This window comes from Protobothrops mucrosquamatus, unplaced genomic scaffold (genome assembly GCF_001527695.2).
Source record: "Protobothrops mucrosquamatus isolate PMUCROS unplaced genomic scaffold, P.Mucros_1.0 scaffold903, whole genome shotgun sequence".
Classification (NCBI taxonomy): domain Eukaryota; kingdom Metazoa; phylum Chordata; class Lepidosauria; order Squamata; family Viperidae; genus Protobothrops; species Protobothrops mucrosquamatus.
The window spans coordinates 59523-74965 of record NW_015387155.1 but is presented as its reverse complement, the minus strand read 5'-3'; the positions used below and the strand labels follow the sequence as shown (position 1 = coordinate 74965).

The 15443-nt window shown below is 39.6% G+C and overlaps 1 protein-coding gene across 2 annotated transcripts in view; it reads right to left on the bottom strand.

The window, feature by feature from the left end:
* Positions 1 to 15443, bottom strand: part of SGK2 (serum/glucocorticoid regulated kinase 2) — a 28696-nt gene that overhangs the window by 9227 nt on the left and 4026 nt on the right. The window contains exons 2-6 of one of the 2 annotated variants that reach the window (XM_015819344.1): positions 7794 to 7863; positions 6744 to 6801; positions 5727 to 5776; positions 4906 to 4963; positions 4 to 87 (exon numbers count right to left, since the gene is read on the bottom strand). In XM_015819344.1, the coding sequence (XP_015674830.1) occupies positions 4 to 87; positions 4906 to 4963; positions 5727 to 5776; positions 6744 to 6801; positions 7794 to 7863 (320 nt within the window). The other variant, XM_015819345.2, reaches the window with a different exon arrangement.

The following is a 15443-nucleotide window of genomic DNA, read 5'->3' as shown; positions in this document are numbered from 1 at the left end:
TACCTCTTTTTTCTTAAGGATGGACTTTTTCTGCAAAACTTTTATAGCATAGAATCTTCCATCAGACTTGCGTTTGGACAAAAGGACCTGTAGTAGAAATGAGAGACCAAGAAGTTTCCACTTCCAGTTGGCCTGTTTTAAAAGCACAATGCTAGCAACAAAAAAATCTATAATAATAATAATAATGATAATGATAAAGTTGGAAAGGACCTTGGAGGTCATCCAGTCCAACCCCTTGCTCAGGCAGGAAACCCTATACCATTTCGGACAGTAATACTCCAATCAAGAAATTGCCAAAGAAGCCAACAGTAAACAGCCCAACCAAACAACCTCTAAGATCACTCCCACCAACACTGACAGGGGTAAGAAACTAGAATATAAACTGACAGTAAACCCCACTGCTCACTAGTGTTGATATTACCTAGTCTGAGTAATAAAAATCTGCACAAAAACCACCAAGCTCAGAGAGTACCAAGGACCTATAAGTTTAACCCTACTTATAAATATTTTTTATTAGTACTAAAAGGGTCAGGAAGGAGAAACACCTCATGTGCCCCATTCAGTCCCATTCAGTGATTTCTCAGGGACTGGAAGAGAGAACCAGCTGAGTCATGGAATCTCCTTCCCAGTATGAGTCTCACATAAAAAGCTATATATCTTGTATGAACAGGTATTGCACTACAGCGGTCAACCTTTTAGACTCAACAGACAGGTGGCAGCAAGGACGGGTTCGCATGCACAACATGAGCAAATGAAACTTTACACATTAAGCCACCACCTGTTGTACTGAGTTTAACCTATTTGCAACCTTGTATTCAAATACATTTGAAACATTTTATCAACAAATGAAACATTACATTTGGCCAAGACTGTTTTAGAAAAACCTTCAAGGAAAAATAGTAATAAAACCATCTGACCTACTATGGATGAACTGTTGACTGATGTGGTCAGCAGGATCTGTGGCATTTGATTCTCTTTGGAATCAAATGCCACAGTGATGTGGTATACATTAAAAATATAAGAAATATAAAATGCTGAAAAGAGTTTTTGTTTTTTTAAATCGTACCAAAAAGAGACGCCTGTTGTGAGGGAAGAAAATTGGGGACAAAAATCAATACTTAACTGAAAATATTTGGGATTATAACCTAGAAAAATAGCAGTAGCCTATGACTGGCTAATCTATTCCATTTATAAGTGCTTATTGCTTTCAACATGTCAAGCTAAACTGAGATACTCATTTTAAAAAGTAAAATAAATATTCTGGAATTTCTTAATGGAATTTAGGAAATAGGACTTTTAATATGGAACTGTAATTATATCAACCCAAGGCCTTTGCATAACTTCATCTGGTATGCCAGCTGTACCAGCAATGCTGTTTCCTGGATCAGGAGGTATTTCGTATAGTCTCTCACACCCTGTTTACCTTGCAGCTTGACTACTGCAACATACTCTATACGAGGCTGCCCTTGACAACCATATAGAAGCTTCATTTGGTCCAGAATTAGTATCAGCAGTGATTGCCATTATGGTTCCAAGAACAGGTAGTCATTGACTTACAACAGTTCATTTAGTGACCGTTCAAAGTTACAACGGCACTGAGAAAAGTGCCTTATGACCATTTTTCACACTTACGACCATTGCAGCATCCCCATGGTCTCATGATTTACATTTGGATGCTTGACAACTGACTCATATTTATGATGGTTGCAGTGTCCCAAACTCATGTGATCCCCTTTTGTGATTTTCTGACAAGCAAAGTTGTCAGAGCATGCACAGTCTTATTGCGCTGAGGTAACCCAGGAGTAAATTCAGTAAACAGTGGTCTGTATTAAATGGTGGTTTATATTACACTATCTAAAAATATACACTAGAAACAAGATACATACACATGGTCATTCAGCAAACTCCAATATACAGCAATTACCGCAGGAAACGGAGGAGACAGAAAGATTCAAGCAAGGCCTTCCCTTTTACACTCAAGCTCTTAAAGGGATACAGACTCCTGCTGAGTCATTCCTAACATTGCATCATTCATCTCATAGTATACAAGCTGGTTAGCTTCTAAATCATTACATTGACAAAAGTGAATGGGGAAACCAGATTCACTTAACAACCCTGTTACTAATTTAACAAATGCAGTGATTCACTTAACAAATGTGGCAAAAAAAGTCTTAAAATGGGGCAAAACTCACTTTAAAAAATTCTCATTTAACAACATACATTTTGGGCTCAATTGTGGTCATAGGTTGAGGACTACCTGTATGTTTCAAGATGCCAGTTATTACCTATAAAGCTGTACATGTAACATGGCTTGTTTACTTGAGGGAACACAAGTTTCCCGTAGTATCTCCCTGTGCAACCCAGTCTGGCAGTTTAGACATGATCTGGATTCCTTTGATTAAACAATGCCATCTATTGAGACCCCAGAGGTGCATCTTCTCTGTAGCACTGCCTGCCCTCTGGAACAAGGTTCTCCCCAAGATCTGGAGGGTCTTTACTTATTGGTGTTTCAAAGAGCTGTGAAGACTTGGCTCTTCATCCAGGCCTCTTGCAAGGGTAATTGAAGCTCCTTTCTGGGCAGACAGTGAAAAACTAGAGTAATCTGGTAGACATTGTAGGAGGAGAGCTGAGTTAGTCTATTGTGGCCAAAAGAAAAATCAGAAGTCTGGTAGCACCTTTTCTAACAAATTTTATTAAAAGGCATAAGCTTTTGTGAGATTCATATGATGAAATGAACTGCTACTCATGAAAGCTTATACCGCTTAATACATTTCATTAGTCAGAAAAGATGCTATCAGACTCCTGATAATAATCTCAGTGAACCTGAGCTGGCAGCAACAATAAAATCATTTCACTGGAGTATTGATCTTCTAGGAGCTCAATAATACTCTCAGAGAAATAGACAATTGAAATGCCTAGGTAAAACACCACCATCACCATTCCAAAAATGCCTATCTGAGTTATCAAAAGAGCTGATTTGAAATACAGAGCTTTCCTTCCTTTTATCCTCATGAGGTGAATTAGCCAAATGACCTTTTTAATTACTAATTGTTTGTGTCCCACCCTCCTTATGCTGGCCTATGACTGTAACAAAGATTTGATTTGATCTTTTTCTTTCTCATGCCTATCATTCCACATGTTTCACACACTTCCATATTTTACAATTTCTCCAGCACACAACATATACCCCTATATATACGGTGCATAACAAATAGCCAGACTCCTGGCTGACAAAAATATTGATCTCTTTTGACAGTTTGGTATCCCAGCATAAGGAGAAAAAGATCAGGTAGTCCAAGCCAAACTAACCATGATGCAGTGCCCAATAACTGGGCAAGGAGAGGGCATTTCTGTAGCAGATTGCTGGAACAATGGGAGCTGAGCAGTGCCCTGGCCATAATGACATACTTGACTTACAACCATTCATTTAATGACCATTTGAAGTTACAATGACACTGATGAAAGTGACGTATGACCAGTTCGCACACTTATGACCATTACAGCATCCACACAGTCATGTGATTAAACTTTGGGTGCTTGGAAACTGGCATGTATTTATCATGGTTGCAGTGTTCCAGGCCCCTGGGATTGTCATTTTCAACCTTCCTAAGAAGCTTCTGACAGACAAAGTCAATGGAGGGAGCCAGATTCATTTAAAGACTGCACGATTCATTTGACAAATGTAGTGATTTGCTTAACAACCATGGCAAAAAAGGTAGTAAAACAGCACAATTCACTTAACAACTACCTTGCTCAGCAATGGAAATTTTGGGCTCCGTTGTAGTCGGGACTACTTGTCATTTCTAAAGCACTCAAAACTTTACGCATGGAAAGTTTTATGTTGGGAGAAGAAGGGAAATACTACTTCCAAACTAAAAGATCTTTCTTTCCTTACCTGCCTCACTTGTTCTGAGGCTGCTTTCCATTCAGACACATTGCTCTCGCCAATGGCCCGACCGCCCACTTCAGCACCCTCCCTCTCTGAGCCTCCGGCACTCCACCTGCTGCTTTGGTGGCTCTGTCAGAGAAGAGAACTTCGCAGCTCTGCCTACAGAGCCACCAAAGCTGTAGCTGAATGGGCAGGTGAGAGGGGAACCTGCCCCACTTGTTCCACGGCTGCTTTCGGCCGAGCCGCATTGCAGCAGCATTGGGCGTAATACGCGAGGTGGCAAACAGTCGCGTCATGCTGAAACCAGCCGTTTGTCACCCCCTGCCCAATGCCGCTGCCATGAGGCCGCAGAACAAGCTGGGCAGTGGTAAGAAATCGGTATACCGGTTTCTTACCTCCGCCCGGCTTGTTCCACGGCCTCATGGCAGCAGCATTGGGTGTGACACGCGAGGCGACAAATGGCCGCGGCCGGCGGCAAACAGCCACATCGCGCTGAAACTGAGGGTCCGGCAGGCTGTGGCTGCTGATGGACACAGTTGGCCCCCATGTGCTTGCTGTGTGCGGGGGCCAATGGTATCAGGCAGCAGCCGCCCCGGCCCCTGCCTCACCTTGCCTTGTTCTGCAGCAATGTCACCCCTGCCCTGTCCCCTATCTCACCTCTCCTAACCCCGCAGGACGAGCCTCCTGCCCACCGTCCCACCCGCCAGAGACCCCCTGGATCTTCCCCAACCCTGCCTGACCCCCACAGGCATCCCTCCCCATGAGCAACAACGAGGTGACCACACCACCCGGCATCCAACAATAAATAAGTGGTGTTTGGTTTGCAGTTGGGCACTCGGTTCGCCATCACTGGCCTAAGGGATCCATTTCACTGGGCCTTATGATTGGACTATTCTGACTGGGAAAATAACATGTGCAAATGCTACATTAATTCCCAAAGGTAAAAAGCCATGAATGAAAAGCTATTTGGATCAACAAGTAGTCCACAAGAAAACTTCCCAAACTAGGTTACTTACTTTCCCAAAGCTTCCTTTGCCAATTATTTTTAGGAAGTCAAAATCAGTTGGCTTGGCACTATTAGGAAAAAAAAGAGAGAGATTAAATAAATACATCAAAGGCCTTCTTCTGTATTGGTTAGAACTTTCTCCTCTACCTCTAAATCAATCCTAATACATTTTTGCCGAGTGGATGATAAAATGGATGTACAAAGGGTGACAAGTTTAGAATTGTATTTTACTTTAATTTCTGTCCCAGTGTCATTCATTCCATGAGGGCTTATTTAGGGGTGCAGGACTCAAAGCACAATAACTCTTTTTACTAACCCCCCCCCTCCAATGGTTTCTCACTTTCCCAGAATCTGCTGCTCTAGTTTGGCAAAAGGTAACCCCGACATGGGTGTTCCCCTGCCCAAAAGCAAACAAGGAACATCAGGACACAGAGACTTCTTGTTATCTGTGAAGACAAATATGTATGTTTTATTGGCTGAGATGTATAGGTTTTATTTTCAATGAGCTATTACAATACAATTCTAAGGGAGAAAAATAATAATGAAGCCCACTACTGGGCTTCAGGTAACCTTTGTGTAAAATATTAACACAGTTAACCTTTCCCCAGGCTGTAATTTCATTCGGCCCATACCCTTCCCCATCATTAGGATACACTGCAGTCCCTGCACTTACTCCTTGCCTGTCCTACCAATGAATTATTAGCAGCTTATAAAGAGAAGGTTTTTACTAGAGCTTGAAATGACTAGCCTTAGTGGGACAAAATATAGATGTAGAAGCAGCCATTTCTTTGTATTCTATAGTGCTATGAATAGTCTTTTCCGTGGTCTTACTTGGGATTAGCAGATGGTCCAAGGTTGATATTGTCACTTGGTGATAAAGGCTATAGATAGAAAATAAAAAAATCATGAAGTTGAATAAGAATTCAGTTAAGACAATCCTTAATCTACAACCATTTGTTTAGCAACCAATTGAACTTACCATAGCACTGAAAAAAGTGACTTACTACCGATCCTCACACTTACAACCATCATAGCATCCCCAAGGTCACATGAGCAAAATTTGGGTGCCTGGCATGCATTTACAATGGTTGCAGCATCCCAGGACCATGGGATTGCTACCTTCCAATCTGGCTTCCGGGAGCAAAGTCAATGGGAGAAGCTGAATTTGCTTAATGACCATATTATACACTTAACAACTGCAGTGATTTGCTTAACAACCATGGCAAAAAAGGTCATAAAATCACTTAACAACTGCCTTGATAAGCAATGGAAATTCTGGTCCCAAATGTGGTCATAAGTCAAGGACCACCAGAACACTGGCTAATGCCACATCTATGGGAAAAAAACAAAAGCTATCTAATTGCTAGGAATGGTAAATTTGCAGAGAAACCTGTACCAGGGTAACCCAGCAGTCTCCTTAACCTGATGTTCTCTAGATCAGGGGTCCCCAGTCTCCGGTCCATGGACCGGCACCAGTCCACGGCATGCCCGAAACCGGTCCATGCAAGCAAGTGAAGCCCCATCAACAGGATGCAGGCAGCATGCAAAACCACACCCCCTCCGGTCCACAAAAAACCCCTCTCTCCATGGAACCGGTCCCTGGTGCCCAAAAGGTTGGGGACCTCTGCTCCAGATGTGTTGGATCTCAGCTCTCATAATCAGTAGCCAGTCAACAAATCCAAAGGAATCACATTTGGACAGACTGGCCTGTGATTGATGAAACTATGTACAGTAAATTGTAGTTTTTTCTCCTGGCAGATCTAAGGCAGCTAAGAAACTTTGCCCCATCTTCTCTTTGTTCAAAATTGTCCCATCTCCAATACTTTTAATAAAGATCTCAGCCCTTACCTGGCTATTATGCTCTGGGCTTCTGGAATGGTCCATTAAAACAGCTACTCTTTCAACACTGAGGGTTAAAACACAATGATTAACTGAGAAAAGTGGAACAAGACTGAGACACTGAGACTCCACCATTACGTCACAGATCTCATTTAAACCCTGGGGGGTTAATTTGGCTGCCATAGTGAAGAAATAAAACTTCTTATTAAACCATATCCCAACAAAGCCAGTACAGAGCTGTTATTTGTGATAACAGTTGGAATGGCATTTCAGCCATTTCCTGTCCTATTTTAAGTGGGGATTAATTAAAACCTTGTCAGCAAATTAATCTATTTTTTCCTGCTTTTATCACAGAATAGTTAGAATTGTAGAGGCAATTTGTATACGTTACACACTTTTACAATTAAAGCTGTAATTAGATCTTTCAATGTCTTTTTGAACTTTTCTTTATTTCCCCACCCAAAATCCACCCCCCCCAAGTTGCAATTAGCCTTTAATAGGTACTCCTGTTGTACATTTCTCCTCCTTGTTCCCTATGAAATTATTAGCAGACTACATTGAAAGAATGGTATTTTGTAATAAGGAAGGATTGACTGCATACATACCCTGCAAACTCTGATTCCTAACATTTTGGAGCAAACTCCCACAAACCAAGCATGAGACATTTTCAGATGTAATGCTCCCCACCTCTCTTAGCAAAGGCTAAACAAAAAAATATTTCGCAGCTCCACACTGCCCATATTTCTTAAAAGAAATGGTATTAAATAAAAGCACCACATTTCAAAATACCTCCTGAAGACCCTAGAGTTAAGTCTCATTTTCAGATATCTTGCTTAAGTACCTTACTTACATCTGCTTGACAAAAAGCTCTCCTTAGAAGCGGAGTAGTGTAACAAAGCCATATTGAGTAACAAATTCCAGTTTGTGCAAGTCGTGGTTCCCTCTGCATCCTGTCTGTGCCAGTCGGCTCATTTCACTGCTTATTCCTGGTAGGAGGGCATCCTCAAGCTGAGTTTTAAAGGAACAGCACCCGATCAACAGAAAGAAACAGATACTCACTAGGAGCACAGCCTGGAACTGGAGGCCTTGATGGTCTGTTCCAACTTCTCTCGACCTTGTTTTACGAATTCTACAGAAAAAGGGAGTGGGGAAGTAGGGAGGAGGAGAGGAAGTTAGTAAACTAAATAAACGCTTCAGGTGGCAATGCGAAACAAGAAATATACACAGAGGCACATTTGTTCTACAATGACCTTGCCCTTCTCATGCTTCTATCCATAAGTCAAAATAAGCAGTCTTTATGAGAAGCAGAGGCAGGCCTGTTTGCTCTAGGAAGGAGTTTCAAAAACAAATTCTGAAACCAGGAAGAGTCTATGTCCTAGAAGCAACATCCTACAGCCTCCCTTTCTAAGGACATTACTGGCCTGCTTTTCTGAGTGATACAGAGCACACGATAGAAGAGCTTCTCTTAAATGCATCATACCTGGCACATATCCTGTGCCTCTCATTCAAAACTTTCTAAGCATTTTATGAACACACATGGAGCAATATAAAACCACCACCCCCTTTATCTCAAAGGTGATAAGTCACTGGACAATTCCCAAATCAGATAAATGTGGTATTGCTGGAATACAAGTAGTCCTTGACATACAACTATAATGCTGTAATGGTCGTAAGAATGAAAAATGGTTATAAGTCACTTTTTTGAGTGATGCTGTAACTTTAAACAGTCACTAAATGAACTGTTGTAAGTTGAGGACTACCTGTATACATATATTATCTTGAAAGGGTATACATACCCTTTCAAGATAATATAACAGACATTAGAAATAAGCAAATCGACAGCCTTGGTAATATACTGTCATGTTTTAATAAAAGCGGTCATTTCCAGTTTGCTGTGACCACTATGCGTGCCTCTTAGATGGTATCTTGAGTCTTCCATGCATGAATCTGGTTGAGGTTTGTTCTTGTTTTAAAGTTGGTTAGAAAATAAACAATAGGCATTGAACAAAATAAACCATTGTCACAGCTGTTGATAACAGATACCCAGGATGCGTGCAGAAACTCTCCAAAAGGATCTGGGATATCGATTGGATCTCTAGAAACAATCTAATCCAGTTTGCGCTGCTTCTGAGTTAGATCCTTCTTTCTTTATAAATGGATCTTGAGCAAGATATTCTAAATATGGAGCTCTATTTCCCCACTGTCTTACACGGCCGTCATATTACTATTATTATAATAGGATGCTTTACACAAAAGCTAGACTTCATAAGATCAAGTGTGATAAATGTCATAGACAGTGCTGGCTAGAAGTCTCATCACTTCTATGGAAGTCGGTGATAGACATTTGCCTCCAAAGTCACAGCTTTCATCTCCCTGTGATAGCTGCAAATTTAAATTAATAGTAGTGAATGTAGAAGGAGGAACAGGAAAACATTCTTGCTTCCAAGAAAAGCAAAACAGACTTTTAAAATGTTTTCCCAACCCTATATACGTATGCAATAAACCATGAAGAAGAATTTGAAAAGTAATACAAATTTGAACTATCTTTTTAAAGTTCTGATAATTGGCCGGTAGAACTGCCAATCAAAGAATGGCAATATTCCAGTAGGAGAGGGAACCATGAGAGGGGGTCTTGGGAAGTTAAGGTAGAAGGACAGGTCTAAGGGAGCCTCAATGGCTTTATATTAACTGCCCCCCAAAATCAAAAAGCTCCTTTTTAACTATTTAGCAAAAGTCAAGTTGTTCCTTTCTTCATGTATACTTTGCTTGTCAACTTTACATTTGTCACCTGAACAATGTGTCTGCATTCCTATTACTTATTCAAACTTTTCATATTTGTAAAACATGCATTTGTTTTCTTAATCTTTCATTTGTTTGGAGAAATATTCTAAGGGACTTCAGTCCACCAAAAAGAGCTGGTATTGGAAGGAAAAAAAGAACTGTGCTTAATTTAATTTATAACATTTAAATGAAATGAAATCAACCTGGTTACTTCTCCAATATTTAAATATTAAAGAATTTCATCTTTCTGTCAGAAACTAGTAGATTTTCAGTGGTTTCGGGAAGATAAATTTGATGAGTCCTTATGCTGTATACAGTTAGTAATTGCTTTAATTTAAACTTGCACACATACACGCCTCTCCAAAAATCATGAATGCCATGAAAAGGCCAGGTTCAGCAACTTCTATATATTTTGGATTTGTATTAGTTTATAGTCCCCGTGAGCTGCTATTTAAGATAGCTCCGGTAAGGTGAACCACTACATCTGTTATCCAAGCAATTGTATTCCTGTAAGTGCTCTTCTCATTATTACAGGGGGTTTTTTAACACAAAAAAAAGCCACCAGAAAGATATGGAATCATCAAGGTGAAAAAGTCTATTTGGCTTTCAAATCCAACCTCCTATACTACAGTATACTGTTAGTAACACTGTGAGTCAATACAGAAAGGGCAGAGGGGGAAAAATCCAGGGAAATGTTTTGTTGCTAATGTTCTGCTGCATTCTATGTAAAAAATAACATCAGAATGACATATCACAAAATAACAGTTTTGTCTAAACAGATCAAAATCAAGGATCAAATGTAACAAAAACATATGACTCTTAATTGCAATAATACTGTTTGATTCTTGGCTCTGATTTCATTTTTCATGGTCATGGCATGAAGATTGGATTGCTCAAACTGTGACTGACCTACACTTGGCCTAGAAATTTCAAAACAAATGCAAATGCTTAGCACCAGTGACAAGAAGAAGTCATCAGCAAGGAAGGAGCTGATCCATCTTAGTGAAATAATGCAGTGCAGTAAATAATTAGCAAACTTCCCTGAAAGAAAATACTGGGTAAACTTTGTTTAGATCATCACAAGGAATCATTTGGAGTTAAAGGGAATCACATGATTCATGGCTGCATGCTATTAGCATCACAAAAGGTGCAGAAGAATCATTCCTCATGAATCACTGAAACTTACTTCCTCAGACTTCTCTAATTCACATCCATCTTTATGAAGATTCCATCCCAACTTAAATTTTAAAAATCATCCCTATCACCAATTAGTCTGCTGTCATATAGCTTCAGTACACTTAGTGATGTTTCTTTAGCCAAACAAAAGTAATTTTTTCTACTATATAAAAATCTTTAAAGCAGGGCTCCCTAACCAGTACTGGTCCATGGCCTGTTAGGAACTGGGCTGCACAGCAGGAGGTGAATGGTGGGTGAGCAAGCAAAACCAAAACCATCACCACCACCCCCTCCCACACACAGTCCATGAAAAACTTGTATTCCACAAAATTGGTCTCTGGTGTCAAAAAGGTTGGGGACCAACCACTGCTTTCAAGTACATCCAATCTAGTTATTAATGAGATGAACAACCTTTTGGGTGGAAGGTCACCATCAACATTCCTTCACTAATAATGGTTGAGGTTAAACAAACAGTGAATAGGACAAGAGGCAAAAATGGGTGGGAACATCCATTCTCTTTCTGAATCTTCTTCTATCTTCTTTCCAGCATTCTCTGTTTCAATTTGCACCAAAGGGCAGCAGTCCCAATTTGCAGAGTTTTTGAAATTCGGTCAAGAATTGTGTAAAGTTAGCATGAGGGCTGGGTTTAGCTCTGAAGGGACAATCTGGCCCCTTCCTATGTAGAATCAATTAAAAATAGTTAGGATTTTCAGCACAGAATGCAAATAGGTCCATATACCCTTTCTCTTTAGTTTTTTTTTCAGCAGGTTCATGAACTGGATAGGATGGGGGTGGACCAGTCTCACACCCTCCTGCCTAGTACTGCCAGCAATCATGTTGACACTGTCAGCAGGCTGTTGCTGAATAGTTCAGTTTCAAATATGCCATGACTCAGAAAGATTAGGAAGCAATGCCTTATGGTTAGCCAAGACAAAGCAGTACAGGCTGTTCTGCAACATAATTAATCACAAAAGATCTTGTAAAAAGAGAACTCTTTAATGATGGAAATAGCTCCCTCATCAGCAACTTGCTAACATAATCATGCCACCTTTGTGACAATCTGAAATTTGTCCATCCAGAGCTCTGGCAAAAGGAAATATCTGTACCTGAAGCAACGACCAGATTAGCAATCTTTAACAACAATTAAAAATTATGAGCCCCCATATGGGCTTTCTGTAATTCTGATTGTAAATGGAATCTATATTGTATTATATTTTGTGATATGGTTAGGGCTACAATGAAAATCAGGACATAACACATACAACAGATCCGTGGCATTACTATCACAACCCCATTCACTGTTTCATGTCATCCATGGAAAATGCCATTTTTTTCTGGTTGCTGTAATAAATCCTGAAAATGCCCCTCTGAAGGTGCTGCTTTAGAGGGATTCCACAGTTAGGGCTGCTCACAATCCTTCTATGTGGCTGGACAAGACCTGGTAGCTAGTCTCCTATGAGAGAAGGAAATTCTTTATTTCTTCTATTTTAGAGGACTCCAGAGCTGTTGCTGTTGCTCACCGCCTTCTCCTTGTTTTAGTCCCTCTGGAAACCATCACTCCCCAGATTGTCCAAGTCCAGTTTATATGGCTGGTCCTTCTCCTTTGCCCTAATCTGCAATATTTGAATACCATATGGCTTTTCATCTATACTCAGGACTTTTTTTGTCATAGAACGCCCAGAACGGAGTTCCGGCACCTTTTTTGGATGGAACCTTGTAGGGTAGGCAAGGCGGGTTGTATGACATGTGTGAGTTCCGGCACTTTTTTTTTTTTTTTACAAAAAAAGCACTGTCTATACTTATTTTTGGTATGCTGTTTAACTGCGCTAGTGGCTCCTTGCTTGATGGCTTACAGTTTGCTGTGCCAGACTCTCTCCTCTGCTTACTTCCTGAATCCTATTCCTTAAAAAAAATATTTTCTGTCCTTAAGATGTAACCTTTATAACAGTATTCTCAAAAGCTGGGAAAGAAAAGAGAATTGTTTAAAACTAGGCAGTAGAGAAACAGTTGGACATTTTAACTTATCTCTTAAGCCTGGAGATTCTGACAGGAAATCTAGGAAAAAGAAATTCAGACAAGAAGCCTGCCTTAATGCTGTTTTCTTTTTTGTTTCTAAGTTTCTGTATGCTAACCTCTTTTTCCTGTCATTACATTTCATAAATGTGATGGTATATGCATTTTGCTTTCTTGGTCATACATTGCTCTGAACAACATTAATCTTGCAAACCCAGTATAGTATTTTGTTTTCTAGACCTAGATCATGGCAACTGACCCTAGGGAACACTGCTGATGGCTGAACCGGTTACTATAATGTTATACCCCCTCCTTCTTTCCAGAATACAAAGCTAAAGAATGAAGACAGAAGATTTTTCTCCATAGGACAGAAAGAAATCTTAAGTCCTGCCTTCTAACTAGAAAATGTGGATTCCTGATAACTCCATCTTTAGTGACCAAGAACAGAGCTTAAACTTGTTCCTGGATCTGGATGAATCCACAGATGGGAGGGATCTGTTGGAACAATTCTGTTCTTCATCTCTGTTTATTTTGGAATAGTCTTAGCTATCTGCTCAGACACAGCTTTTTTTTCTTAAGTAATTATCCTTAATCCAACTCTTGAATATTTGAGTTATAAGAGATGCCATTCTGTTCATCATATTAATTATAGCTGCATGAAAGCCCCCAATACCTTCCAGAAACTGCATGTAGAGGTAAGAAATGATGGATAAAAGTATTCAAAATTCCTGCAGGAATTTTGACAAATGACGAATTAGAATTACATTATAGATAGCACAGTTAAAAAGTGATATACTATATGTAATCAAAGAGATAGTATCTATCCCAGCATGAAATTAGATTTTTACGCTGCCTCAATTGCCATTTTGTACTGAAAACACAAGACCATCTTTTTGGTACAATTTAATGCACTTTATGCATTTGCACAAGTCATATTAATAGCCTCATATTTCATCAACAGCAACCCACTACTGTGGAGAATATGAAATGTCTCTTTGTCCATCCATCATCCATCCATCCACAGGTAGTCCTCAGATAACAACCATTTGTTTAGCTACTGTTCAAAACTATGATGGTACTGAACAAGAGTACTTATGACTGGTCCTTGAAGTTGCAGTTGTCACAGAATTCCCATGGCAGTATTATTGCAACTGGTTGCAACCGTTAGCAGTGCCTCAGATAGAAAGTCCATACAGGGAATGGTAAGGACAGCTGAGAAGATCATAGGAAGCTTGCCCCCTGGTATTCAGGATACTGCTTATGAGTGCTATGTGCTTAGAGCTCAAAGCATTGTTAGAGACCCCACACACCCACTTTATGTTCTATTTCTGTTGCTCCACTCTGGGAGGAGGTTTCAAAGTATTTCTAGCAGGACTACCCAATTCTGTAATAGCTTTGTTCCGTATGCCATCCGTCTGGTAAACTCGCAAGATTCGTTTTTCTCACCATGCACATGTATACATAACCCGAACTACACTGTTGTTTCTCTGTGTCATATAATATGTGGGTATATGCATATTTCTGTATTTATTTATTTATTTATTTTTGTCATATTTATGTAGTGTATATCGGAGTCAAGATTATAGATTGTCATCAATCATAAACAAATATTTTGTTCAATCTAAAAGTAGTTTTCTTGGGCGCATCTTTAGCCATTAGGATTCTTCTGTCATCTTCATTTTTTAAATAAAAACATTAAAAATTCCCCAATTAAATGTTCAGAAATGGTCTTTTCATACCTCTTTCAATCATATCCATATTACTGTGAAATTCTACAACTTTAAACAAAACCTTGATATTTCTGAAGCAAAAAATGTAAGGCAAATATCTCTGAATCAACCCTTCTGGGCTAGTTTTTGTACGATTCAGGAATTTCATTTAACAAATTCCAGGTTAGTGTCGAGGAGGACAAAGTTGAATTGAGGATAGGCTTTTATGAGTCTAATCTTCTTTCTTTTTCTAGTGGGAGAGCAAATAAACTAACTCCAGCAGTTAAATAAATATTTGAGCTGTTACTGCTATTCCTGTACACTTACTAAGGAGACTGCCCAATCAAACCACATCTGAAGATTTATCACAGTGCAGGGAGTATTTTAGAATACTGAACATTTCTTAATATTAGTTGATGAGATATTTGAGAAGGAAAAGCTGCTGACTCTATGCTTTGTGGTAGGTTTCTCAGAGGCATATTTTGGGACACAGTTCTAAAAACCAAAATAATTTATGCTGGGTTAGATTGGTGAAATTGAGCAGGGCTGCTGGTAGAAGCAGGAGAGATTCTAAACTTCCAAATATAATTTATACAGATGCATCTTTTCCAGGATTTCCATGACTGCAGTTGACTTTGCACAGCTTGTTTGCTTAGGAAGCAAAAAAAGTAAAAGAAGCCATTTTCCAAAGCAGTCATACAAGTTGTAACAAGATAGGAATTTCATACATATTTACATTACAAACAAATCTTTTGAAGGCTCCACACAGCCCAAAGATATGATAACTGAATTCCTTGCAAACTAAGATACTGATAAAACTTTTTTTTTTAAAAAAAGCCTCTGATCTGTCCTTCCTCTTTTAACAGCTTTCTGATCTGGAGTCAGAGAAACCCTTCTCCACTCATAAAATATAATGTTTCCTTACAGGCAGCTGCCCCCAAACGCAAACTTTGCATTGTTTTTAGAATAATAATAAAGAAACCTTCTTTCCTAAAGCAGCCGGCCTCTGTATCTTGATTGCTTCCCAGCT